The sequence below is a fragment of the Mustelus asterias genome, chromosome 3 (assembly GCF_964213995.1).
Source record: "Mustelus asterias chromosome 3, sMusAst1.hap1.1, whole genome shotgun sequence".
NCBI lineage: Eukaryota > Metazoa > Chordata > Chondrichthyes > Carcharhiniformes > Triakidae > Mustelus > Mustelus asterias.
The window spans coordinates 132,037,431-132,065,295 of NC_135803.1; the positions used below are offsets into that span (position 1 = coordinate 132,037,431).

At 44.1% G+C, this 27,865-nt stretch overlaps 1 protein-coding gene across 1 annotated transcript in view; it reads left to right on the forward strand.

Annotated features, from left to right (window-relative positions):
• The window catches only part of LOC144484921 (uncharacterized), a 28,603-nt gene extending 1,744 nt beyond the window's left edge, over window positions 1-26,859 (forward strand). The window contains exons 2-4 of the mRNA XM_078203284.1: window positions 12,571-12,718; window positions 19,202-19,357; window positions 26,020-26,859. Coding sequence (XP_078059410.1) covers window positions 12,571-12,718; window positions 19,202-19,357; window positions 26,020-26,245 — 530 coding nt within the window. The 3' untranslated portion in view covers window positions 26,246-26,859. The remainder of the gene's footprint in view (window positions 1-12,570; window positions 12,719-19,201; window positions 19,358-26,019) is intronic.
• The last annotated feature ends 1,006 nt before the right edge of the window (window positions 26,860-27,865 follow it).

Consider the following 27,865-nt stretch of genomic DNA (forward strand, 5'->3'; position numbering starts at 1 on the left):
CTGTGTTGTGGCAATGAATTCCACAGATTTATTTTCTCAGGGGAATATTATCCTCTGAGTTACTTTTCTGGAGATTTGCGAGGGGTTAAACGAGATTCGCTGCATGAATAATGCCCTGTGTTTGTTCAATGATCTTGAATGGTTTTTTTGGGGGGGGGGAATAATCTGTCAGCTTCAAATCGAAACAAGAGTTGTGCCTCTCTGTCCAATTGTAATAAAACACCGTAACCATCACAAGTGGTTTCTCCTTCCCTTGGGCAGCTTTATTTCTAGCTTAACTAAGCATTCTCTCATTAATCAATTGAGCATTGCAATAGAGGAATAATTAAAATGGTGCTTTCTGTTGTTGTCGAAAACCCAGCGTACGCAACCAGTTCCTACCGACAAGTATGTCGAAACATTGAAGGAATTATCAATATTTCATGCAGTTGTACAGAACTAAGATCTAAGGTTCCACACCATGTGGCCTAATCTTCTTCAGCCTGCTGTGAATCTGCACAGAAGTTCTTGCTCACTGGCCATGCTTGGGATATACGGCTTTGTCCCAGCCGCGCTGTTCATTAATTGATTCATTGGGCCTGAGGTAAAATATTTCTGTGCTCAGCAGAGCATTCATGCACTTTTGGTTAAGGTGATCTGGGTTTGATCGATTTGAGACACGTTTCACACCAAATGGGGTTTGTTAGAAATTGATCCTTCAAAAGTCACCTGATTGTTTAGGAAATCCCCAAAATAGTCCCAAATCTCATTGAGGCATAAGGAAATATAATATTGCCTCGTCGGTAAGAATTATTTAGTCATTAATGGATTGTTGATGTGTACATGTTATTACTCACATAAAAGCATTGTTAGTCAATTCTACATAGACATTCTGGTTTTAATCTGGACTCCGAAACAACAGGATACTGGGTGATACTAGTCTGTGTGATGTTGATTTGCAGAATAACAATGTTTCTGATTAATTCGAGTTGATGAGCAGCCTAGCAAGCATTTGGCCTTCATTGTGACACTTCAGTTCTGCTGTTTTGCAGTTTGGCGGTTAACCATGGCATATGAGAATTCTTGAGCAATGTGTGCAAAGTGGACTAACAAAATTTAAGGACGTTAATAAATCATTATGATATTTACAATAAAGTACCTCACCAAAAGGTTAATATATAAGACAAGGTCTCATAGGGCCTGAGGTGATATATTAGCACGGACAGAGAGAACTGGTTATCAAACTGAATGTGGAGATGCCGGCGTTGGACTGGGGTAAGCACAGTAAGAAGTCTCACAACACCAGGTTAAAGTCCAACAGGTTTATTTTGTAGCAAATACCATAAGCTTTCGGAGCAGAGCTCCTTCGTCAGATGGAGTGGATATCTGTTCTCAAACAGGGCACAGACACAGAAATCAAATTACAGAATACTGATTAGAATGCAAATCTCTACAGCGCCAGGTCTTAAATGTACAGACAATGTGGGTGGAGGGAGCATTCAACACAGGTTAAAGAGATGTGTATTGTCTCCACACATGCCCTCAGGGCATGCTAGTCCAGCCAGCGATGCCCACATCCCATGAGAAAATAAAATAAAAGAAATAGACAAGTCAGGTGAATGGGCACTGAGGTGGCAGATGGAATATCATGTGGGAATGTGTCCTGCACACAGCTTACATTTTCACCAAGCAGCAGGCAGAGATACCTTACTTTTGGTCTCTTCAGCTAAGACATTAATATAGATTGTAAATAGCTTCAGTAGTAAAAATAGAAAAGCAGTGTATTTATAAAAGGTGTGAAACTTGTAAATGCTGATATTCAAAGAAACCTTGTACTTGTACAAGGCACACAAAGTTAGCATGCCAGTACAGCTGGCAGTTAGGAAGTCAAATGGCCGATTGGCCTTTATTGCAAGGGGATTGAAGCGCAAGAATAAGGAAGTTGTTGCTACAATTGTGCAGGACTTGGTGAGATTACACCGAGAGCATTGTGTCCAGAATTGGTCTCCATATTAAAGGAAGGATGTACTTGCATTGGAGATGGTGCAGCGAATGGGTTCCTGTGATGAGAGAATTGGCCTGTAATGACAGGCTAAGTAAATTGGGCTTATTCTCTCTGGAGTTTAGAAGAATGGCAGGTGATCTCATTCAACCATAGAAGATTCTGAAGGCTTATGACAAGGTAGACACTGAGAGATTGTTTCCTTTGGCTAGGGAGTCTAGGCTGGGTGGCACAGTGGTTAGCACTGCTGCCTCACAGCGCCAGGAACCTGGGTTCGATTCCTGGCTTGGGTCACTGTCTGTGCGGAGTCTGCACGTTCTCCCCATTTCTGCGTGGGTTTCCTCCGGGTGCTCCGGTTTCCTCCCACAGTCTGAAAGACATGCTGGTTAGGTGCATTGACCCAAACAGGCGCTGGAGTGTGGTAATTAGGGGAATTTCACAGTAACTTCATTGCAATGTTAATGTCAGCCTTACTTGTGACTAATAGGTCAACTTTACTTTTGGTGGCACAATGGTCAGCATTGCTGCCTCACGGTTCGATTCCCAGCTTGGGTGATTATCTGTGTGGTGTTTGGACATTCTCCCCATGTCTACGTGGGCTTCCTCCAGGTGCTCCAGTTTCCTCCCACAGTCTGAAAGACATGCTGGTTAGGTGCATTGGCCACACTGAATTCTCCCTCAGTGTACCCGAACAGGCTCCGGAGTGTGGCAACTAGGGGATTTTCACAGTTATTTCATTGCAGTGTTGATGTAAGCCTATTTGTGACACTAATAAACTTTAAATAAATAAAATAACAGGGGCACAGTCGCAGGATAAAGGACCAATCATTTAGAACTGAAATGAAGAGAAATTTCTTCACTCAAAGGGATATGAATCTTTTGAGTACTAGGGTTGTGGAGGCTCCATTGTTGAATATATTTAAGGTGAAGATAGTCAGATATTTTGGTTTCTAAAGGAATCAAGAGATTTGGGGAAACGGGTGAGAAAGTGGAGTTTAGACCAATGATCAAGAATGATCATATTGAATGAAGGAGCAAGCTGAGGGTCCATAATGTCCAGCCCTGCTCCTATTTCTTGTGTTTTTAATGATCTGTTATTGTCAGTTGACGTTTATATATTCTTGGCATCAGCATAGCCATTGCTCGTTGAAGACTGATAGTTGCTTTATCTGGGTCCTAACCAGAGTTGAAGTTTTAGTGCCTTATAGCAGCATGTAAATATAACATCTTTGAAGCTTTGTTTGATGAGGATTGTTGAAAAAAGGACTTGACAGCTCACAAGGGAGCAATTCTTCAGTTCATTTTAACAGGAATAATTGAAGTCCAGCTGGATTTCCTCAAGCTGAAAGTAAACAGCCTTAAGCAACAGCTGGAAGCATTCCACAGTGGTACAAAAATGATAAAAAGAAGCTCAAACAGTAAAAGCTTAAGCAACATGAAAAATACTCCATAACATACATTGCTCATGTAAAATCATTGAATCATTACAATCCCTACAGTGCAGAAGGAGGCCATTCAGCCCATCGAGCCTGACCAACAACAATCTCATCCTAGCCCTATCCTCGTAACCCCACGTACTTACCCTACTCGTTGCCCTGACACTACGGGTCAATTTAGCATGGCCAATCCACCTGACCCGCACATCTTTGGACAGTGGGAGGAAACCAGTAGAACAAAATTTACTGTGCTAAATATTTGAGAATAAATGCAGAGATATAGCCTGATACTCCCTTTCAGCATTTATCACATATCTGTTTCTTTAAAAATGGACACCTGAAAATAAGTATTTGATGGACATTTGTGTCGAATAAATGGAAACAGTAAGTCATCCACTGTGATGAGTGCTTGTAAATACACTGTATAAAAAAGTAGACTGCATTGGGATACCTTTAAACTTGTATAATGTTTGAAATGATACTTGAAACTTGTACATCTGATGCGCTAAGTGTAATTTTACAAGATGTAAATTTTAAATTTTCATCTTGGGAGGAAACCCTCACAGACACGGGGAGAATGTGCAAACTCCACACATTCACCTGAGGCCGGAATTGAACTCAGGTTCCTGGTGCTGTGAGGCAGTAGTGCTAACTACTGTAGATGTATATTCAGATAGAAAGTAAATTATAGAAGGGGCAGCAACTGATCATTGATCAGTAAGGGAAGTGGAGATCGGAATAGCACGTAGAGGGCATTCTCTTGATCTGGAATTATCTAATTAGCTTGCAGAACTGGACGCCTGTAATGATAAGTGCCAGTGAAACAAAAAAATAATAGCAAGCAGCATCTTGACACTTGAAGCAAATGGTTTCGCATTGGGAGGGGGGGCGGGGGGGGGAGGGGGGGGGAAGGTAAAGATGCCAGTGAGAACAGGGAAGTGGTAGTAGTTGTAGTGATTTAATTAGAGGAATCGGCAATCTTTATTCCAGCTATGACTTTGAATCATGTATTACCCCCCAGGTGCTAAGAATGAACTGCGTAATAACATGGTTAGAAATACTTACAGGGAAGAACTGACAAAAGTTATTGCTTTTAGGATAGTGTAAGAAAACTGGGGATAGGTATTCTGATATGCATTCATCAGGCAACCAGAAAACAAATCCTTAACCCTTCACCATAAATTCTTGCCAAGGAACTGTTTCCAGCTTATCATCCGGGTTACACCTCGGAGTGAATGATATTTCTGTTTGGCTTGCAAATCTTCCTTAGGCCAGCTAGTTTAGTTTGTATTCATATTTACTTCAGAAACCTCCAATTAGGTACTCATTGCTAATGCATGAATGATTTAAGTAAGAAGTCTCACAACACCAGGTTAAAGTCCAACAGGTTTATTTGGTAGTACAAGCCACAAGCTTTCGGAGCGCTGCCCCTTCATCAGGTGAGTGGGAGTTCTGTTCACAGAACTGTCTATGAACCACTCTGTGAACAGAACTCCCACTCACCTGATGAAGGGGCAGCGCTCCGAAAGCTTGTGGCTTGTACTACCAAATAAACCTGTTGGACTTTAACCTGGTGTTGTGAGACTTCTTACTGCTTACCCCAGTCCAACACCGGCATCTCCACATCATGAATGATTTAACCCATTCTTGCCAAGTTATCAAAGAAGACGGCAAGCAAGTCATGCATGAATTGCTTATTAATTTCAAAATCATGATTTTTAAAATTTAATTTGATTTATTATTGCCACATGTTTTGGCATACAGTGAAACGTATTATTTCTTGCATGCTATACAAACAAAGCATACCATTCATAGAGAAGGAAAGGAGAGGATGCAGAATGTAGTGTTACAGTCATAGTTAGGGTGCAGAGAAAGATCAACTTGGTGCGAGATAGGTCCATTCAAAAGTCTGATGGCAGCAGGGAAGAAGCTGTTCTTGAGTCAGTTGGTACGTGACCTGATGTTTGTATCTTTTTCCCGATGGAAGAAGGTGGAGGAGGGTATGTCCAAGGTGCGTGAGGTCATTGATTATGCTGGCTGCTTTTCTGAGGCAGCGGGAAGTGTAGACAGAGTCAGTGGATGGGAGGCTGGTTTGCATGATGGACTGGGCTTTGATCACGACCCTTTTTAGTTTCTTGCGGTCTTGGGCAGAGCAGGAGCCATACCAAGCTGTTATACATCCAGAAAGAATGCTTTCTATGTTGCATCTGTAAAAGTTGGTGAGAGTCATAGCGGACATGCCAAATTTCCTTAGCCTCCTGAGAAAGTAAAGGTGTTGGTGGGCTTTCTTAACTATAGCGTCGGTGTGGAGGGACCAAGACAGGTTGTTGGTGATCTGGACACCTGAAAACTTGAAGCTCTCGACCATTTCCACTTCGTCTCCATTGATGTAGACAGGGACATGTCCTCCACTACACTTCCTGAAGTCAGTGACTATCTCCTTCATTTTACTGACATTGAGGGAGAGATTATTGTCTTCGCACCAGTTCACCAGATTCTCTATCTCTTTCCTGTACTTTGTCTCATCATTGTTTGAGATCCGACCCACTACAGTGGTGTCATCAGCAAAATTGAAAATCGAATTGATGGGGAATTTGGCCACACAGCCGTAGGTGTATAAGGAGTATAGTAAGGGGCTGAGAACACAGCCTTGTGGGGCACCGGTGTTGAGGATGATCGTGGGTGATTGTGGATTGGCAATACTGAATGTATTTTTGAAAAAGTTGATAATGTTAACTACCAAATAAATGAGAGGTTATAGTAGCGATCCAATTCTATCACAGTAATTTTACCTTGATTGGTTTGCAAAACCAATATCTAAGATTGATATATATTGGTGTGATTAATTTGAGATTAGACCCAATACATAGTTGACAAGCTAGCAGCATTAGAAAGCAGTCTTTTGGTTTATATGTGCTGGTGGTTAACAATGTTCTAGAATTTATTCAACCTCATAATTATAAATTGTGTGGGTTTCCCCTGAGCCACTGGCGTTGGCTTCTGAGACATCAGAATGGTAAACCTCTGACTCTACAGTTGTTGTCTGCTGCTCTCAGATTCTCTGCCTCCAGCTAAATCCACCTTATTGCACTGCTCATAGAATCGTAGAATCCCTACAGTGCAGAAGGAGGCCATTCAGCCCATCGAGCTTGCAGCGACCACAATCCCACACAGGCCCTATTCCCGTAACCCCACTTATTTACCCTTCTAATCCCCCTGAAACCAGGGTCAATTTCGCATGGCAAATCAACCCTAACCCGCACATCTTTGTACTGTGTGAGGAAATCAGAGCACTCGGAGGAAACCCACGCAGACACGGGGAGAATGTGCAAACTCCACACAGACAGTGACCCAAAGCCGGAATTGAACCCGGATCCCTGGCGCTGTGAGGCAGCACTGCTAACCACTGTGCCACCGTGCCACCCATATTCAAACACACCATGGTCCGAGTATTCAAACTAGCTGATTTAAATCTCATCTTTCCTGATCTTGGGGAAAACGTGCCCATTTAATATAACACTCTGTCGAGAGCAATGGGAATAGTTAAATAAAACATATTGAAGGGCAAACTGGATTGGCACATGAGGGAGAAAGGAATCAAAGGTTATTTCAGATGGAGTTGGGCAAGGGAAGGCTCATCAGCCTAGCTACCAGAACCAAGCATTTGGGGCAAATGGCCTGTTTTTGTGATATAAATCCTATGAAAAAGGCATGATCACACAAACAATCATGCAGCTGATTAGGATTCCAGTTGTAACATTTAGAATATTCAGACAAAAGTATTAACTTTGATTAGAGTTGTTATGCTTGATTTGTAGTTTGTGTTGCTGCAGTTTCATTAAGATTGTAGTCGGTGCACAGTATAGTATTAATTAGACTGACAAAAATGAACATGGAGATCTTTTGCCACTCTGTACACACTGTGATTATCTTCCAATTTTGAACATAGTGGATTACTTATTGCTTTAAATGTTCACACCATATGATCCCTAAAGAACTGGCTGTCGAGGTGTACAATCAACCGCACTTAAAATTGCTTGATAAACATCTACCCATTATGCGCCGTTGCATAGTTGCAATAAGGTGGAAATGATTATACCCAGGAAATATACTCAATGGAAGTTTCAAGAAAAGCATCCCATGTTTTGATTAGGTAATTTATAACCCTCTGGATTCAACATCGAACTCCCAATTTCAGTTCATAAGCTCTGCCCCCCTTTTTCCAATGACAACTGTTGGTGTACATTCTGCTGTTGCCATTTACACCTCCTCTAGATCCATCTTTTGTTTCCATACTTGCCTCTTTACCACTCCTTTTGTCATTTAATCTCTCCTGCCTTCCACCCTGTCTGTCACAGGCCTTTTCCTTTTGTCCTTTCCTCCCCTGCCACTTTCCCTCCCTCTCTACATGTCATATCTCTAACGTTCTCCAGTTCTGAGGAAAGGTCATTGACCTGGAACATTCCTTGTTTCTCTTTTCACAGACACTGTCCGACCTGCTGAGCAATTCCAACATGTTTTTATTTATACTTTCATTCATTTACATCATCATAAATCTCTTAAATTATTCACCCGACATCTGAGCTGTCAGGAATAGTGGGGGTGATTCTCCCAAAAAAGTTCTAAGTGTCAAATTTGCAGGAAAACTGAGTAATTCACGCTGTTCTTTTCAGTGGGAGTTCAGACTAGAATCTCCCACATTCTGTGCAATGCAGGGGCCACCAGCGTGAATATCATTAGATTTCAGGGCGTGGGGCCTATTCATGCTGGAGAGGCTTAAACCAGCGGGCCTGTGCTCATGTGCAGTGGTCCCAAACTGACAGCCTCCTGTTTGCTGGCCCGATTGCGCTGCCCCCGACCATTCCCGGGCCAGCCTCGACTCCACCACCTGTCCTGGACCGCCCCGATCTCCAGCCACACCCCCCACAGGCAGCCATACTCCCCTACTCCCCCCCCCCCCCCCAAACCAGCTAACCCCCCCCCAACCTTGCAGGCAGGCCACCCCCCACCACCCCCCATGGCTGACCCTCCCCACCCACTCCACACTGATCCCTGGCCTCCCTCCTGCCTGTATTGGTCCCCTTGCAGAGAGGCAGCGGGACCCCCCATCCCCACTCGTTGCCCCCTAAGCCCCAACCCCAGTAGGCTCCACCCTCTTAGCCCTGCCCCATGCCCACTGGACATTGCCAAGGTGCCCCCTGAGCAGTGCTGGGGGCACCACCCCCATGCCGCCCGACCCCCTGGGGGGGGCCACAATTGCCCCCCATTCACTCCAGCGGGGTCGGCCTAATAGTTCTCCGAAAGTGGGGACCTACTGTAAACCCTGCCAGATTGGAACAGTCTGGCCCAGGTGGGAGAGGCTAGCGGGCCCGGAGAATTCAGTCCTGGGCCCATTAATCACATTAAAATGACATTAAAAATAGATATAAATTACTTACCTGGTCTTCCCGCCGGTTTCCAGTGTGGATGCGACGCGGATGGCGCTGGGAGATGCGCACGCGGCGGAACCGCATGCGCCAATCTCGTGCTTGCCCGGACGCGAGATTCTCCCACCCCGCTGCACTAGAAAACTAGCACAGCGGGGTGGGTGGGAGAATTGTCCCCAGTGTGTATCAATCAGACTAATTTCTCGGAGAGAGTAATTGTGTCCGTGAAAGTTGTGTGTGTAATCAAAACATAAAACAAATTAAATGAGTTGGAGTATTATTTGAATTACATGCTTGCATTTCATTTCATAGGGATGAAGTCTTCCATTATTAAGTCTACTCATTCCATTTAATGGAGCATAATTTTGTGCAAAAACACCTTAATTATCTGAGACTTTATTCCAAGGTCAGTTTCATAAATTCTAAGCATTGCTGTCGGATTTCCAGATTAAATTCTTTGTTCTAATGTGCTCAATTTTTAAACTCAAGTCTGTAATAAAATCAGACTTCTACCTATTTCTACATTATGAAGCTTGTAATGTACCTGCTACAAGCACAGTACTTTGAGACTTCTGTGTCATATTCTGCAACATTGCTGCCAACCCAACTAAACCGCGGCCACAGTTTTACAGATAAAAGCGGCTCTGACAAAGGGTCATCCAAACTCGAAACGTTGGCTCTATTCTCTCTCCACAGATGTTGTCAGACCTACTGAGATTTTCCAGCATTTTCTGTTTTTGTTTCGGAGTTTCACAGAGTTTGAGCAGCTGCACACACCCGACTTGTGTGAAATTGCACGAGAAGACATCAGGGGCATGTACTGACATCATGGCTCCCTTTCGCGATATTTTGGTTGGCGTGGACATGTAAGAGTGGGAAGCCCACCCACCAACAACTGAAAGGGGATTGAAGCCCATTAAGCATGCAATTGAACCTAACTTCATGTGGCCTGTGCATTTTTACGATTGATGGATGGGCCAATTGGCCAGGTGGTGTTCATGTTTTTTCACACATTCTTGTTCCAAGGTGGGATAATATGTCCGAGATTTTAAAAAAGAAAAGGTTTGAGGGTTGAGGTATTGTGCTGTGTTGCCAGTTGCTTGACTCTGCACAATGGAAAGAGTTTGCAACATGTCTTTGCTGCAAGTGTCATTGGAACAACACTGTAACTTCCCTGAGGCAACTGTCAGCCTTCAGGGAGCTGGTTGGAAATGCCCACTCGCACTTCTCTGATCACCTGCCCTCTCCGGCAACGCTCAGCCTGTCAGAGCGTCTGTTTCGCTCTGGTTGGCTGTTAAGATGTGGAGATGCCGGCATTGGACTGGGGTGAGCACAGTAAGAGTTTTAACAACACCAGGTTAAAGTCCAACAGGTTTATTTGGTAGCAAATACCATTAGCTTGCGGAGCGCTGCTCCTTCGTCAGATGGAGTGGAAATCTGCTGTCTCTGTGTCTCTGTGCCCTGTTTGAGAGCAGATTTCCACTCCATCTGACAAAAGAGCAGCGCTCTGAAAGCTAATGGTATTTGCTACCAAATAAACCTGTTGGACTTTAACCTGGTGTTGTTAAAACTCTTACTGGCTGTTAAGAGCCAGCCAGCGGAAAATCGTTCTCCAGGGCTAATTGTGGCCAGAAGCACATTTCGTGCCTGTTTCCAGCGAAACCGAATGCGTGCGCCCAATGGGTGAAAAATTCGGGCCCATGAAAATGTTTGCAACCTTGCATGAAAAAGTGGCAGAGAGTACTGAATGGAAGTTACAACTGAAAACTCTTTTGATTTCATCTTAGCAAAAATGTAGGTGCTCCCAAACACATTGCAGGTACAAATCCTCTGGTGCCACATGTCAATTTGACTTTGACAGTACCCTCAGTTTAATGCTACTTCTGAAGCCGAGACTGTCTCAAAGTTTAATATCGTAACACATTTTTGAAATGTCTTTGGCAGACTCCTGCTGATAGGCCATGGGTACCCCTCCTGCGTATATCTATATATCATCTTAACAGTGAAAGGAGCTGGACTCCTCTGGCATAACATCCTCTGCAACTTACCGTACCCTGCGAATAGCCACATTACTCACCACACCATCAAAGGACATATGAAATAGGAGCAAGAGTATGCCATGCAGTGTCACCTGCTCTGCCATTCACTGCGATCATGGCTGATCTTCTAACTCAACTTCACTTTACCACCCTATCCCCATACTCCTCAATTACTCAATCACTGACTAATTGGATCTAATTTCAGTGATGTGTCAGTACTACTATATATTTACTTTGCAATGTATTTTTGTTTATCTAGTGGTAGGCCGAGTCCTATTTCTTTGCTGTTGCTGTATTGTATCTTCCTCATTAACGTGCTGATATTGGTGCCATCACCCACATAGAAGTTACCATCTATCCCTACACCACCTACTCGGGGCTCTGTAAAATTGCTGAGAATCAGCAGGTGCACATTCAGAAAATATCAATAGATGGTTTAAAATGTTCTCTGTTATCAAGTTATTTGAAAGGAAAACTGATTGCTGTTAATGTGACGATGTTAGTGTAGACAGATGAGTACACTTTCAGACATCATTGTGAAGGAGCTTAGCTGTGTATTCTTCATCAAAGTTTTATAAGTTTATTTATTAGTGTCACAAGTAGGCTTACATTAGCACTACAATGAAGTTACTGTGAAAATCCCCTCGTTGCCACACTCTGGCACCTGTTTGGGTACACTGAGGGGGAATTTAGCTTGGCCAATGCACCTAACCAGCACGTCTTTCGAACTGTGGGAGGAAACCGGAGCACCCAGAGGAAACCCACGCAGGCACGGGGAGAACATGCAGACTCCGCACAGAAGTGAGCCGAGTTGGGAATCGAAGCCGGGTTCCTGGTGCTGTGAGGCAGCAGCGCTAACCACTGTGCCACCATGCCATCCGTAATCTAAATCGCTTATGAAAAGCATTTAAATCTATCCAGTCTGTAGGCCCAATCTATGTAATCACCTTTACCACTACGAGCCATGGTAATTGGGAGGATAGCAAAATCACATTTTGTTAATTGATTACGCCAATAATTTAGACGGACAGTTTTTTCTATAATAGCTGGCGACAAAGATCAGAGTACTAAGTTTGAGGATAACCGGAGTAGAACTGAACTGGACAGGTGTTACCTCTGACCTCATACATGGGCGTAGGAACTGCTTGGCATTTCAAAACTGGAGATTGGTAAATTTCCAATAGTGACAGCCACTGCATTGCAATACCCTGTTTTTTTTTGGTAGAGACTAGTAGCACAAGCTTCTGTGTGCTCTGGTTTATTGCTCATAGCAAGCCTTATGTGCTTCCTCATTCTATTACAGCAAGACCCACATCCTGTTTGTGTTCGCATTATGATTTCATCAAACCTATGTCTTACTTCTGAAATTGTCTGCTATGAACTGGACTTCTAACCACAAAATGTTTACTGAACGTTTTATTACAATTCATTTTAGTCTCCAACCTTCGTAAGACAATGTAAAGATGTTGAGTTCTTCCCTAATTATCTACTACTCCCATCCTGCATCGTTCCTTCTAGAACGTTCATTATTTTATAAAACGATTTGCCAGAATCCCCCATCGAGAAGTGGATGTGCACAATCTCTTTATTTTTCAAATTTTACAGAATGTTGTTCCCCCATCTTAACATATGGATAACGCAGATTTTGGAAGGTAACTAATCACAGGAATATTGCTGTTTTATTTCAGCTGTCTCGAAGTATGAAGATTTCGGTTTTAAAGTTGCAGTGATTGCTTCCATTGTCAGTACGGCTGTCATTTTATTGATGAGTGTGGCTTTTCTAACCAATTGTCTTATCAAATGTGTGAGGAAGAATGAAAGAAGAAAACATCAGAGGTAAGGAGGGTGTTGGTGAAGAATGTGTTAAATTGTAATGTTATGGGGATTGTTGTTTCTGCACTCACTGCCAATTTTCTCCCATTTTGTCTGCCCCTAACATATGATTGGGGGCCCAGAGCCAGGTGAACTCTCTTTGTGCTTGAGCTTAGACAGACAAACCTGACTGTGGCAGGAACCACAACCTAGCTTGATTGTGCTCACGTACAAGTATTTTCAGCAAGGCTGACTGGAAAACCCCCAGCAACAGGAATCCTCCCAGGTTTAGCCTTCCTAATCCAGAAACACTGACAATACCTCAATATGCTGCATCAACCGGGATCAACTAACTGGAGATGTTACATGCTATCCAGAAGGTTATTGCTTTGGCTCACGCAGTTAAGCAATGCCTTGTTATAAAAGAACAAGTGGGTCAGCACACTGACAGGTTTGGGGAGTAGTGTCCCACAGCGTTAATTACCAACGTGGGCTGGGTTGTAAAGAGATGAGACTTCACATGATTTTCTGAGTGAGGGCTTGAAAAAGCCTTCGTGTCCTTTTCAGTTCCTGGCTGCACATCTGAGACTTCCTTTCTCTGTCTTTAATGACACTAATTTGTTTGCAACTAGAAAAAACATATTAGGCGGAATCTAACCAAAGTGTCAGACTTTGACCGAAACGGGGGTGTTTTCTCTCTAGATCTTATGACACTTTGTCAGAAAAAACAAGGGGAGGGGTGTCATTTTGAGGGGTAGGGCCTAACCATCCCGGTAAAGCTGGCTGCACAGGGTGATGTGGAGATGCCGGCATTGGACTGGGGTAAACACAGTAAGAGTTTTAACAACACCAGGTTAAAGTCCAACAGGCTTATTTGGTAGCAAATGCCATTAGCTTTCGGAGCGCTGCCCCTTCGTCAGATGGAGTGGAAATCTGCTCTCAAACAGGGCACAGAGTCACCAGGGTGCCCCAATCAGACCAAGAAATAACCTCCCACCACCCCACTATGAAGGTCTCAGGTGCACCCCCATAAAACAGTCACCATCAACATCTCCCTCCACCCCCCCCCCCCCACCACATACAAGAGTCATCACCAGCATCTACCGCGCCCCCCCCCCCCCCAACTCCCCACAACCCACCACCAAACAATCATGGCCGGCATTTCCTTCCCCCATTCACTGAACGCTCTCTCACCGCTTGCCACACATATATGCCCCACCCCCCCATGAGGCTCCCAGGTTGTGCCAGGGCAGTGTCAGGGGGCAGTGCCAGGGAATTGCCTCAGTATGTGCCTCTGTCCGGGGGCCATACTCACCTTTGCACCCCCAGGGAGGATCCCTTTGACAGATTTACGTTCAGGCAAACCTGTTGTAGACCTTGCCAACGTGACATCACGTAGAGGTTTGAAAATTCTGCGAGGGTGGGTTCATGTGGTGGTGGGGGTGGGAGGTGGGGAGGGGGGGGGGCGGTGTTGGGGCTGTTAATTAGGTTGAAATGTATTCACATTTATTAAAATGTGGTTCCCGCCCTTTGTGGGTGTGAACCTCACAATGTCACCGGCAAGGGGTGGGGAAAATCGCGGAGATCGCGTTTCCCGATTTTCTCCGGATTTTCAGACAGCGTCACATTCTCTCTGTTGGCAAACTTGGGCTGAAAATCACCCCCAACATTTATAAGGAAGTAGCTCCTTGGATTTCAGTGAGGAACACTAACAATAACGAGGTAAGGTTAAATCAAGTCAAAGTGAAATATAGTAATAAACAAAGTGAGATCAACTTAGCATAAGTGTAGTAAAGTTAAGTTGCTAATAATTTATTCTATTCATTCTACTCACACTAAGTATAATAAATAGTTTTTAGAGTTACGGAATGGCAGATCAGCATGGCCAAGTGGAGTCTACATCCTGTGGTATGTGTGAAGTTGTGGATACATCATTTGTCCCAGACAAACACATCTATAGGAAGTGTCACCAGCTCCACAAGCTTGAGCTCCAGGCTTTGGAATTTGAGTGGGAATTGGTGTCACTGTTGTGCATCCACGAGGCAGAGGACATCGAGGATAGCCAATTTAGGGAGGTGGTCACACTGCAGGTTAGAAGTGTACAGACATAGAAGGAATGGGAGATCGCCAGGCAATCTAAGGCAACCAGGTAGGTAGTGCAGCAGTCCCCTGAGTTTATCCCGCTTGCTAATCGGTTTTCCATTTTGGAAACTGATGAGTGTGATGGCTTCTCAGGGGAGTGCAGCCGGAGCCAAGCCTGTGGCGCTATGGGTGGCTCAGCTGTACAGGGGAGGAAGAAGAATGGAAGGGCAATAGTGATAAGGGATTCCAGAGTCAGGGAACCAAACTGGCATTTCTGCAGCAGTAAATGTGACTCCAGGATGGTGTTTCCAAAGTTTATTTATTAGTGTCACAAGTAGGCTTACATTAACGTTGCAATGACATTACTGTGAAAATCCCCTAGTCGCCACACTCCAGCACCTGTTTGGGTACACTGAGGGAGAATTTGGCATGGCCAATGCCCCTAACCAGCACATCTTTTGGATTGTAGAAGGAAACCAGAGCACCCAGAGGAAACCCACACAGACAGGGGGAGAAGGTGCAAACTCCGCACAGACTGACCCAAGCCAGGAATTGAACCCGGGTCCCTGGTGCTGTGAGGGGGCAGTGTTAATCACTGTGCCATTGTGCCAACCTGGGTGAGCTGTCTCCCTGGTGTCAGGGTCAAGGATACCTCGGAGTAGCTGAAGCACATCCTTCCAGCGGAGGGTGATCAGCCAGAAGTCGTGGTTTGCCAACAACATGGGTAGGACGAAGAATGAGCTCTTGAAAGCAGATTTCAGAGTTAGGAAGCAGGATTGCTCCTAGTTCTACAGGCTAGTGAGCATATGAATAGGAGGATTGACTGATTAAGTATCTAGCTGGAGAAATGGTTAGGAGGGAGGGAATCAGATTTCTGAGGCATTGGGACTGATTCTGGGACAGGTGGGACCTGTACAAGATGGGCGGATTACATCTTAACAGGACTGACACTGATATGCTTGCAGGGAGATTTGTCAGAGCTGTTGGCGAGGGTGTAAATGAGCTTGTCGGGGGATTGGAACCTGAAGGGTGGCCCAAATTGGAAGGAAGTAATGTTGGTAACAGGAAGTAGATCATGGACTAGAAGGCAGGAGACACAAAGCATCAAGTATGCACCAAATGTGGAATGATGTCAAAAGGACAAAGTTAAGGGCCTTCTACCTGACTGTGTGCAGCATTCGTAACAAGGTCCAAAGGCACAAATAGAGATAAATGGGTATGACATAATTGGCATAATGGAAACATGGCTACATGGCAACCAAGACCGGGAACTGACTATTCATGGACATTCATTGTTTAGGAAGGACAGACAAGGAAGGAAAGAAGGTGGAGTTGTGCTGATAATAAGGAATGGTGTCAGTGCAGTAATAAGGAAGGATCTCAGGTCATAAAAGCAATGTGTGGAATCTATCTGGGTGGAGCTAAGGAACAGCAAAGGGCAGCAGACCTTTGTTGGAGTTGTTTATAGGCCACCAAATAGTAATGGTAATGTGGGGCATAGTATTAATCAGGGGATGAGAGAAGCATGTAACATGGGCCATACTGTGATCATGGGTGACCTCAATCTGCACATAGACTGGTTAAACCAAGTGAGCACGAATGCTGAGGAAGACAAGTTTCTGAGTGTGTTAGGAATGGGTTTACAGAGCAATATGTTGAGGAGCTAACTAGAGGACAGGCTATTCTAGATCCAGTATTAAGCAATGAAAAAGGGCTAGTTAATGATCTAGTTGTAAAATAACATCTAGGGATGAATGATCACAATGTGATAGATTTTTACATTATGTTTAAAAGTGAGGAAGTTCAATCTGAAGCCAGGATGTTAAAGTTGAATAAAGGAAATTCTGAAAGTATGAGGTTTCACATGAGGAATTGGCTGATGTGGATTGGGAAAATACATGAAAAGGTATGACTGTGCATCGGCAATGGATAGTCTTGAAAGAATTATTACATAGCGCACAGCACCTCTACATTCCTTCAAGACGCAAAAACCTAAAAGAAAACCAGTCAATCGTGGCTGACAAAGAAAGTTAAGGATTGTATAAGATTAAAAGAAAAGGCTTATAAATTTGCCAGAAATAGTGGTAAATCTGATGATGAGGAGGTTTTTGAAATACGGCAAAGGAAGGCCAAGAAACTTATAAAGAAAGGGAGAATGCAATCTAGCAAAAAATATTTTAAAAGACTAAAAGCTTCTATAGGTATGTAAAAAGGAAGTGTTTGGCTAAGACAAATGTAACTCCATTACAGGCAGAGTCAGAAGAATTCATAATGGAGAACAGAGAAATGGCAGAGAAACTAAATGATTACTTTATGTCTGTTTTCACTGAGCAAGTTACAGGAAATCTACCAGATGTAGAGATCCAAAAGACTTAGGAAAATGAGGAGTTGTAAGAAATTAGTATAAGTAAGAAGATTGTATTGGAGAAATTAATGGGACTGAAAGTTGATAAGTCCCCGGGACCTGATATTATGCATCCCAGAGTGTTGAAAGAGGTTGCTATAGAGATAGTGGATGAATTGGTGGTCACCTTTCAAAATTCTGTAGGTTCTGGAATGGTTCCTAAAAGATTGGGAGCTAGCAAATCTCGCCCCCCTATTTAAGAGGAGAGAGAAAACAGGGAACTACAGATTCGTTAGCCTTACATCAGTGGAAGGGAAAATGCTAGAATCTATTAAAAGGAGGTGATAAATGGATACTTGGATAATCATGATTTGATTGGGCACAGTCAGCATGGATTTATGAATGGGAAGTCATGTTTCATGAACGTGTTGGAGTTTTTTGACAAAATTGATAAAGGAGATGGACGTAGTATATTTGGATTTTCAGAAGGCTTTTGATAAAGTCCACCACAGGAGGTCGATTAGCAAAATAAAGCACATGGATTGGAGGCAATAAACTGGCAAGGAATAAGGACTGATCAATAGATAGAAAACAGTGAGTAGGAATAAATAGGTCATTCTCGTGTTGGCAGGCTGTAGCTAGTGGGGTACTGCAAGGATCAGTATTTGGGCTCCAGCTGTTCACAATATTTATCAATGATTTGGATGTGGGGTCCAAATGTAATATTTCCAAGTTCACAGATGATACAAAGCTCGGTGGGAATGTGAGGAAGATGTAAAGTGGCTACAGGAGGATTTGGACAGACTTAGTGAATGGGCAAGGACATGGCAGATGGAATTATGTGGAAAAATGTGGAGCTAACTTGGTAGAAGGAACAGATTTGCAGAGTATTTCCGAAATGGTAAGAGATTAGAAAATGTGGATGTACACAGGGAATTGAGTGTCCTTGTATATAGTCACTGAAGTGGAGATATCGGCATTGGACTGGGGTGGGCACAATAAGAAGTCTCACAACACCATGTTAAAGTCCAACAGGTTTATTTGGAATCATGAGCTTTCTGAGCGCTGCTTCTTTCTCAGGTGAGTGACTCACCTGAGGAAGGAGCAGTGTTCTGAAAGCTTGTGATTCCAAATAATCCTGTTGGACTTTAACCTGGAGTTGTGAGACTTCTTACGATAGCCACTGAAGGCTAACATGCCGGTGTAGCAAGCTATTAGGAAGACAAATGGAGTGTTAGCTTTTATCGTGAGAGAATTTGAGCACAGGAGTAGTGAGGTTTTGCTTCAATTGTATAGAAGCTTGGTTTGACTGCTCCCTGCACTATATTGCAGTTTTGGTCCCTTTACCTCAAGAAGGATATTATTGCCATAGAGGGAGTGCAATGAAGGTTCACCAGATTTGTTCTGGGGATGGCGGAACTGTCTTATGAAGAGAGATTGGGCAAACTGGGCCTGTATTCTCTAAAATTTCAAAGAATGAGAGGTGATCTCATTGAAACCTACAAAATACTTCAAGGAATAGACAGAGTAGATGCAGGTAAGCAGTTTCCCCTGGTTGGAGAGTATAGAACCAGGGGGCACAATTTCAAAATAAGGGGGAAGCAACTTTGGAGCGAGATGAGGAGACATTTCTTTACACAGAGGGTTCGTTGTGAATCTTCAGAATTCTCTACCCCAGAGGATCGTGGAAGGTCAGTCATTGAGTATGTTTAAAGTAGAGATTGATAGATTTCCAATTAAAGGGTTATGGAAAAAATGTAGGTAAAAGGCATTCAAGTGTCTGATCAGCCACGATCGTATTGAATAGTGGAGCAGGCTCGATAGGCTGAATGGCCTACATCTGTTCCAACCTTCCTAAACATTTGGAGAAAATATCCATTATCTACAAATTTCTAAAACCGAGAGGAAAAACCAACTGCTCCATCTAACCTCAATTGGAATAATTATGATGCCTTTCTACTCAGCCAAAGTCACGTAACCATCTGGGAGACGGTAAACAATAAACATGCAGGCTAATTCGGGGAACAATATAATTTTATTTCAAACACTATTTCAGCTAAATCCTGTAATTTATTTTTCAGAGGATTGCCAACTTGGTTTGAATATGATGTGGTGGAAGAGTCAGGAAACTTTTACCATGGTTACAAAGGCAGAAACAATAACAACAATAAACTCCAGGATAATATATTAACCAAAGAGTTAGAAAGGAATGGATTGGACAACCAAGGATTCTGCAGGTAATATTTTTTGAATGTATGATTGCCAAAGAACTTGTGGAATGTAAATAGCTACATTGCATTCAGCGGCACAGTGGCACAGTGGTTAGCACTGCTGCCTCACAGCGCCAGGGACCCGCGTTCAATTCCTGGCTTGGTTCACTGTCTGTGCGGAGTCTGCACATTCTCCCCATGCCTGCGTGGGTTTCCTCCGGCTGCTCCAGTTTCCTCCCACAGTCCGAAAGACGTGCTGGTTAGATGCATTGGCCGTGCTAAATTCTCCCTCAGTGTACCCAAACAGGCGTCAGAGTGTGGCGACTAGGGGATTTTCACAGTAACTTCATCGCAGTGTTAATATAAGCCTTCTTGTGACACTAATAAATAATACACCTTTCTTTAACATACAAAGAAATAGAGGTCTCTGATCATTTAATGGATCGCTGACTGATGTGAAACTGAGCCACACAAATCTTTGAAAATCCTACATTTGAATCCAAGTCCTTGCTGAGTGAATCAAACACACGAGGAGGGGGAAAGAATCAGTTCTCACTTTTTTTTCAGCACCCTCTGCCAGAAAGGACTGGGATAATGGGTGTTTACTGCAGTTACTGTCTTGTAGCAAAGTAACCAATCTCTTGATCAGGGTCACTATTGGCTGCTGAAATGAAATACTGGAGGTTGATGAGTATCTGTGGGATCACAGAGCATTTAGTGGATGGGGAATAAAATGTAGTAAAATGTTGTGATGCTGCTACTCTGAAAGGGATGCATACAAGCATTAATACTCAACAATCATTCACTGCCTTTTCTTTGTTTTGTGGTTTCCCGGACTAACATAGTTAAAATACTTTACGTGAAATGTCCTCTTAGCTACAAAGCAGAAAGGCCTTTGCACTGCAGCTTGGCTCAATCAGTACGTTTTATTAGCTGTTACATACATGACCGTGTGAAAGTGAGATATTTATTGGGATCAGTGAGACAGGAATGAAGTGATTTTTGCCTTGGACCTGTCATTTTTGGATTCTTTCTTGATGGTCATCGGACAAATAGGTTTAAAGATGGCAACTTCTAGCTGCTTCTGTTGGCTGTAAGGGATTTGTAGTGTGGTACACGGAACGTACTATTAACACACGGATCTTTTACTGCCGTTGTCCTTAGATAGAGATCCATCTCAAAGATCATTACAAAAAATCAAAGTGATTTTCTAGGAAGCTATTGCATTGAATCACAGGAATCTCGTAAATGACTGACCATATAAGGTAGTTAATAATAATTGTTTTCATTACTTTTGTTCTGAGATAGTTTTAGAAAACGTGGAAAATGTGGCCAATATTGCGTGAAACGTTTTTAAAATCTTTTGTGTTCAGTGAGCATGGCTGGCAAATGAAGCCCATCTCTAGTTGCCCTTGAGAAGTTAGTGGTGGGTGAGCCACCTTCTTGAACCACTGCAGTCCATGTGGTGTAGGTGCACCCACAGTACTATTAGGGAGGGAGTCCCATGATTTAGATCCAGCGACAGTGAAGAAATGGTATATAGTTCCAAGTCAGGGTGAGTATGTGACTTTGCAATGGAACCTGCAGTTAGTGGTGTTTCCATGCATCTGCAGCCCTTGCTCTTCTAAGTGGTAGAGGCTGCAGGTTTGAAAGGTGCTGTCGAAGGAGCCTTGGTGGGTTGCTGTGGTTCATCTTATCGATGGTACACACTACTGCCACAGTGAGATGGTGGTGAAGGGAGAGAATGTTTAAGGTGGAGGGTGCGCTTTTCATCAAGTGGGCCGCTTTGTTCTGATTGCCGTAGAGATTCTTGAGTGTTATTGGAGCTGCACTCTTCCAGCAAGTGGAGAGAATTCCATCACATTCCTAACTTGTGCCTATAGATGGTTAACAGGCTTTGGAGAGTCAGGAGGTGAGTTACTCACCATGTCCAGTCTTTGACCTGCCCTTGTAGCCAGAGTATTTATATGGCTGGTCAGTGGTCACCCCCAGGATACTGATAGTGGGCGATTCGTCAATTTCCATGTCATTGAACAGAGTAGGAGATGGTTAGATTATCTCTTGTGGATGATTATCTCAATGGATGTGGCCATTGCTTAGCACATTTGTGGTGCGAATGTTACTTGCCACTTATCAGCAAAAGGTAAGGCAGAAGTATTTGCAACAATCTTCAGCCAGAAGCGTCAATGGATGATTCATCTTGGTCTCCTCCTGAGGTCTCAGCATCATAGATGCCAGTCTTCAGACAAGTTGATTCACTCCATGTGATATCAAAAAAAGGCTGAAAGCACTGATATTGCAACGACTATGGACTCTGACAACATTTCAGCAATAGTATTGAAGACTTGTGTTCCAGAACTAGCTGCACCCCTAGCCAAGTTGTTCCATCCAGCCATAACACTGGCATCGACCTGGCAATGTAGATAATTGCCCAGGTATACAATGTCCAGAAAAAGCAGGAAGAATCCAACCCGGCAAATTACAGCCCCATCTGTCTACTCTCGATCATCCGTGAAATGATGGAAGATGTGTAGGCAGTGCTAAGTGGTACTTATGCACCAAAAGCCTGATCACTGACACTCAGTTTGGGTTCTGTCAGGGCCACTCTCCTTCTGACCTCATTGCAGTCTGGGTCCAAACATGGATAAAAGAGCTGAACTCAAGAGGTGAGGTGAGAGTGATGCCCTTGACATCAAGGCAGCATTTGACCGAGTGTATTCATGGCAGGCAATGCTTGGAGTATCCGTTCACCCCCAAGAGCTGATGAGGACGCCTATCCCTCAAGTGCCTGAAATCTCCAGTGGTAGAGCCGCCCACCAACTGATGCCTCTGATGACAGTGAAGACACAGGAGAATATGCCCATGGCATGACAGGTGGTAGAACAGGGCCTCGATGCTTTAGAGGTTCCCAGTCAGTAACGCTTGATGCAGAATCGTGCTCCTCAAGCCATAACCATTTGTCCCTCTCGATGAAAAGGAAGTACAAAGTAAAAAAAGTTAGTTACCACAGGTTGGGACCCCAAAAGTTGGTGAAACCCTAGAGGTATAGCTGGGAAAGGGCCTGGCCTGGTACGGAATAATGGATGATGAGGCCGGCCTAAACCTTCAAGAGAGGTCAGACCCTGACAGCAGATGTCAAACCTACCCGGATACCTGCAGAGCCCAGAATATAGGAATGTTTGAACCAACTGGTCAGCTTGAGCAGATCCGGATAGAATGTGAAAGACATTCATATTGCTAAGCTTAGACAGCCAGGTTCAGGACAGCTGAACATACTGGAGGGAAGAATCTGTACTATTCTGGTGAGGTTGATCATCAATAGAATGTGGAATTTCTGGAGCCCCCGAAGCTACAGTGCCCTATCGCATGTATGAAGCCTGTTAACAACAGAGGGCTAAATCTTAGTGTTGTTTCCGGTGAGAAAACAGGTTGGTTTTCTCTCCAGATCTTACGATACTCTGCCAGAGAAAACCAAGGGGGCATGTTTCACGCCGTCACACAGGGGACGGGGCCTAAAGAAGCCAGCAAAAGCCGGCTGCTCGGAGATGAGAAGGCCAACTTTAAATCATAATCCCCCCCCACTCCCACCTCAGCTCACCATGGAGGTCTCACCAGGGGCTCCCCTCTCCATCCCTGATCGGAGTTGGCTCACTCCCCCCCCCCCCTCAATCATCAGCCCTTTCTCTCCCCCACTCCCACTCCCCCTCCCAACCCCCCCGACCCCCCGGCCACAGTCTGAGCCAGCACCCACCAACCCCCCCTCCCCAACGGCCATCGCCAGCATCCCCAGCTCCTCCATCTAGCCCCGGCCACCACCCCATCTAAATAAATCTGCCCCCCCTCCCTCATGAGGCTCCCACAAGGGCCCGCCCCTGGGCCCAGGTTGACACTGCCATGGGCGTGAACCTGACGACGTTGCTGGTGAGGAGCGGAGAAGATCTGAAATCCGCCACTTGCGGATCTTGAACCTCTGCTGGCACTCGCACGGAGGGTGAATGTGAGCTCAAGATCGCCCCCCAGAGTGATTCTGATGCAACTTGAGGCGACGAACCTCATGCAGGTAAATATGTCAATTGCAGAATCCTCTGAAGACGATGTTAGGGGGGGGGGGGGGGGGGGGGGGGGGTGGACATGGACTTTCTAGTCAATGCCAACTCCAAACATGAGATTAATTTGAAGGAGAGACTTTAATGCTGAAAGTAGGAAGTGGGGCAGCAGGAGTGCTGTGGAAAATCTAGCTTGGGTGAAAGCAGTAATAGAGAAGAGCTGGCGGATTGGCTGACAACAAACCTGTTCCTGTAAATACAGGCTTTTGGCAGGTTGGAAAAGAATGCTACATGTGGATATCGCCCAGTGGGTGGAACAGAATCATGATTTATGATATTGTGATGATAGTAATGGAGCAGAATGTATTGATTCCAGCGACCTGGGCAGCACAGATTGTGAATCTGATCATCAGCTTATATGGGCCAACGTAAGGACATGTAGTGGAGATAGAAGCATTGTCAGAATGACAGATGGATTGCTTGCATAAGAACTCCAGTGTCTCTGAACAAGTCTTACAGTGGGAGATAGTTTCAAACAGAGAAATGGAACCAACTTGGAAAAGATACTGGTTTGTCATTAAAAAAATGCATTGAATAAAGTCTACCTGAAAGCTGAGCCTGTCAAAAAACACAGGAATACAGCTAAATATCTGGAGCTGATAGGATAGTGCCGAGGAACAAAGCCAATAGACCCATCAAGGAGCAAAATACAAAAATATCTACAGAAAGAGTGAGAAATGTTTGCAGCCAAAAGGACCTGGCTGAAAGCAGACGATCCATGTCATAAAGGGCAGTCCGAAGAAGTACACAGATATGTCCAAAGAAGTACTCCAAAAATGTGCGGGTCAGGTTGATTGTTCATGCTCAATTGCCCCTTAGTGTCATGGGGATTAGTAGGGTAAATACGTGGGATTACAGGGATGGGACAAATGGCCTCCTTCTGCACTGTAGGGATTCTAAAATTCTAGGAATGTCAAGCTCGGGCACAGCGGTCAGCACTGCTGCCTCACAGCGCCAGGGACCCGGGTTTGATTCCCGGCTTGGGTCACTATCTGTGTGGAGTTTGCACGTTCTCCCCGTGTCTGCGTGGGTTTCCTCCGGGTGCTACGGTTTCCACCCACAGTCTGAAAGACGTGCTGGTTAGGTGCATTGACCCGAACAGGCGCCGGAGTGTGGTGACTAGGGGAATTTCACAGTAACTTCATTGCAGTATTAATGTAAGCCTTACTTGGGACTAATAAATAAACTTTAAACTTTTAAACTTTTTAAACTTTAAAGAAGTTTAACAATTGGTATTAGTGTTGAAAGAGCAGACAGCAATATGATCTGTGAGGCAGCTGTGTGGTCCAGATGTGAATGCAGCTCATTCCACAGCTGTGTCCTGGGAGGATTTGGAACCGGAAGCGCTGATTAGTGAAGTTGAAGATGTAATTAAGAATCTGGAGAACAGCAGAGTGCCAGGCCTAGATGTCACACCTGAGGCTGAAGGAGTGACGCACCTCAAAGCGATGAGAGAAATTATTGAGCTGAAATGGAGAAGTGGAATTTGGTGAAATGATTGGCTAATTTCAAAGCTGGTGACCTTGCCAAAAGTTCATGGCAGCTGAGACTACTCTAAACTAGAACAACTAGCCTGATAAGCCATGCCTCCCAGAAATGACCCTCCATAAGGTGACGGAAAGAGGATTACAGTTTTTGAAATGTGGCTCTGGTGAAGGTCCCTTTACAGTCAGCTGGACAAAGTGAAGAACTAATGAACTTGTCCACAGGGAAATATCCGAGTCCCAGCTTCGCGTGGGCTTTTAGCTGACAAGATAAAGCAGGACATAAGAAAGTATGATCAGTGAAAAAGGCAGAGTGAGGGTCTGGTGTTGGTGACAATAGAGGGTGAAACTTCAGGAAAGAGCAGGCCAGATTAGAGAAGGACTGGATGGGTGGACAACATCAGAAACTGGACGGAGGGAGGAATGACTGAAGCGTGCAGACCTGCAATGAAGGGAGAGAGAGGCAGAGAGAGATGCCTATGGCTCCTCCTGGGATATGGCTAATTTTGAATGAGTGGTTCTCCCCAGTGTGGCAGCCTCATGGTGAAAAAGCAACACTAAATGACTGACGGAACTGGAGTAGCAACTAAGTCAAGTTGAATTAAACAAAGTCCGCCTGATACTGGAGCAAAAGGGATGCACAGTAATGTTACTGTATGTAACTATTTGAATCTCATTTGCTTTGAAACAGATTTTCAAGCTGCCTCGGTGACATATTGTGTGCTGCGGTGGTGAGCAATATAACTTGCTAGATTCTAGTTTTGATCCCTGCTCTTTTTGAGTTAGATTCTTTAGCCAGGGTGATGTTTATGGTCCTACACTTGGTTTTGTGACTTGGACTAAAGAGGACATGTACAAGGCAAGATCTCTGATTACTAAGACACAAAGGGAATCCCATTTGGTGAGGAAGAGATCAGATTTGACTGTATTGCCCTCTAACTGCTTGCTGACACTTTGTTCACCCATGAAGAATGGCTGTGAAAAGCCAAAGTGACCAATTACTTTTCTAAATCCAGCAAGTGCTTGACGGCAAATATTTTATAATTTTTGCTTGCTGTTGTCTACTGCTGGCTTTTAAAGTCTGTTTTATTGAATGCAGGTACCAAGAGAAGACTGCAAAGGACTTTGAGAACACGGCGAGTTGCAGGGAAAGTGGATCACAAGTAACTTTTCAGCCATGGAATCCACAGATTTCCAGCAATTGTGGATTCACTGAATCAGAGATTTTATTGAATTCAGTGACGGATTTGCACGTTGATGAGACTTGTGCTTTTGAACAATCTCGAGACAAACATGGAGGCCATATTCCAAGACACCATCCCTGACATGGGAACCATTAAACACCTGTTAGTATAGTGTTCAACTGAGCAGAAAAGCCACAGAACATAAGCTGCTTGGGACTGACATGTGCCTTATGATTAACATATCGGCAGGCCTGGTTTTATTAACGTTTTATTGAGGAAATGTTTATACTCTAAACAAAAAGAATGTTCACCAATGACAATCAACTATTTCAAGGGATTCGTGTTTTTTTTATATCTTATCAAAGGTCCTGAATAAATCATTGGCTGTGGTATTAATAATTTAATTGCAATTGACCACAGTACAATTTTCGAAGCATGTAAATGATTGTTTACTCCACAGTAACTAGCGTACAACAGTTGCATAATAAAAACAATATACTGCGGATGCTGGAAATCTGAAATAAAAACAGAAAATGCTGGATAAACTCAGCAGGTCTGGCAGCATCTGTGGAGAGAGAAACAGAGTTAATGTTTTGAGTCCATATATCTTTGCTTCAGCGTTTTCTGTTTAAACAATTGTATGTCTGTCTTAAAGGCTGTTTAATGTACTTGGTAAATTAATTTTTTTCACTATTGTTTGCTTTCCTGATATAGCAGAATTCCAAACTTGAAGTCATTAAACCATTATTGCACTAGCTACTTTAAGGGTGTGTTGTGCTTTAAGGTCACATGCAGTGGATTTTTGCCCCAAGATCTTTTCGTCCAGTTACTCCACAGCCAAGGTAAGTGTCACAACACCAGGTTAAAGTCCAACAGGTTTATTTGGTATCACGAGCTTTCGGAGCGCTGCTCCTTCATCAGATGAGTCACTCACCTCTTCTTACTGTGTCCACCCCAGTCCAACGCCGGCATCTCCACATCAAGACAAGTGTCAGACAAGAGTGACTAATGTAATACTTCTGATGGAAGCAGTTCGGGGATATAATTCAATCCAGAGTGTTGAACTAATCCAGTTAACATTGAATGCAAGCATGCATGCAATTTGTGCATGAGGTCAGTCAAAAGTCAAGATTTGAAAATAACTCCTCACACTATGCAGTTACTGTCAAAATGTGTTTGAGACTTTTCATTTTTGCTATAGTATTTTCCCATTATTGGGAAAGATCTATACACAGCTCTGTAAAAGCTGGATTGCTGGCCTGTACAGTTTAAATTGCTTGAAGCCAGATTAAACATGATTGTACCAATATTCAGCAGCATCTCTGCAGTGGATTCTGGGGTCCCTCAAAGGTCAACCCTTGGTCCACTCTCCTCTTCCACTACATGTTGCTTTGTGGTGATACCATTCACAGACTTGGGATCAGCTCCCATGTACGCAGTGACAGCCACTTTACCTCTGCACCAGTTCACTTTACCTCGGCATTGTCCCTTGTGTTGTCCGACATCCAGTGTTGGATGAGTTATAATTTCCTCCATCACGGCAGCTCAGTGGTTAGCACTGTTGCCTCACAGCGCCAGGGACCCGGGTTCAATTCCAGCCACGGGTCACTGTCTGTGAGGAGTTTGCATGTTCTCCCCGTGTCTGCATGGGTTTCCTCCAGGTGTTCCGGCTTCCTCCCACAGTCCAAAGATGTACGGGTTAGGTGGGTTGGCCATGCCAAATTGACCCTAGTGTCAGGGGATTAGCAGGATAAATATGTG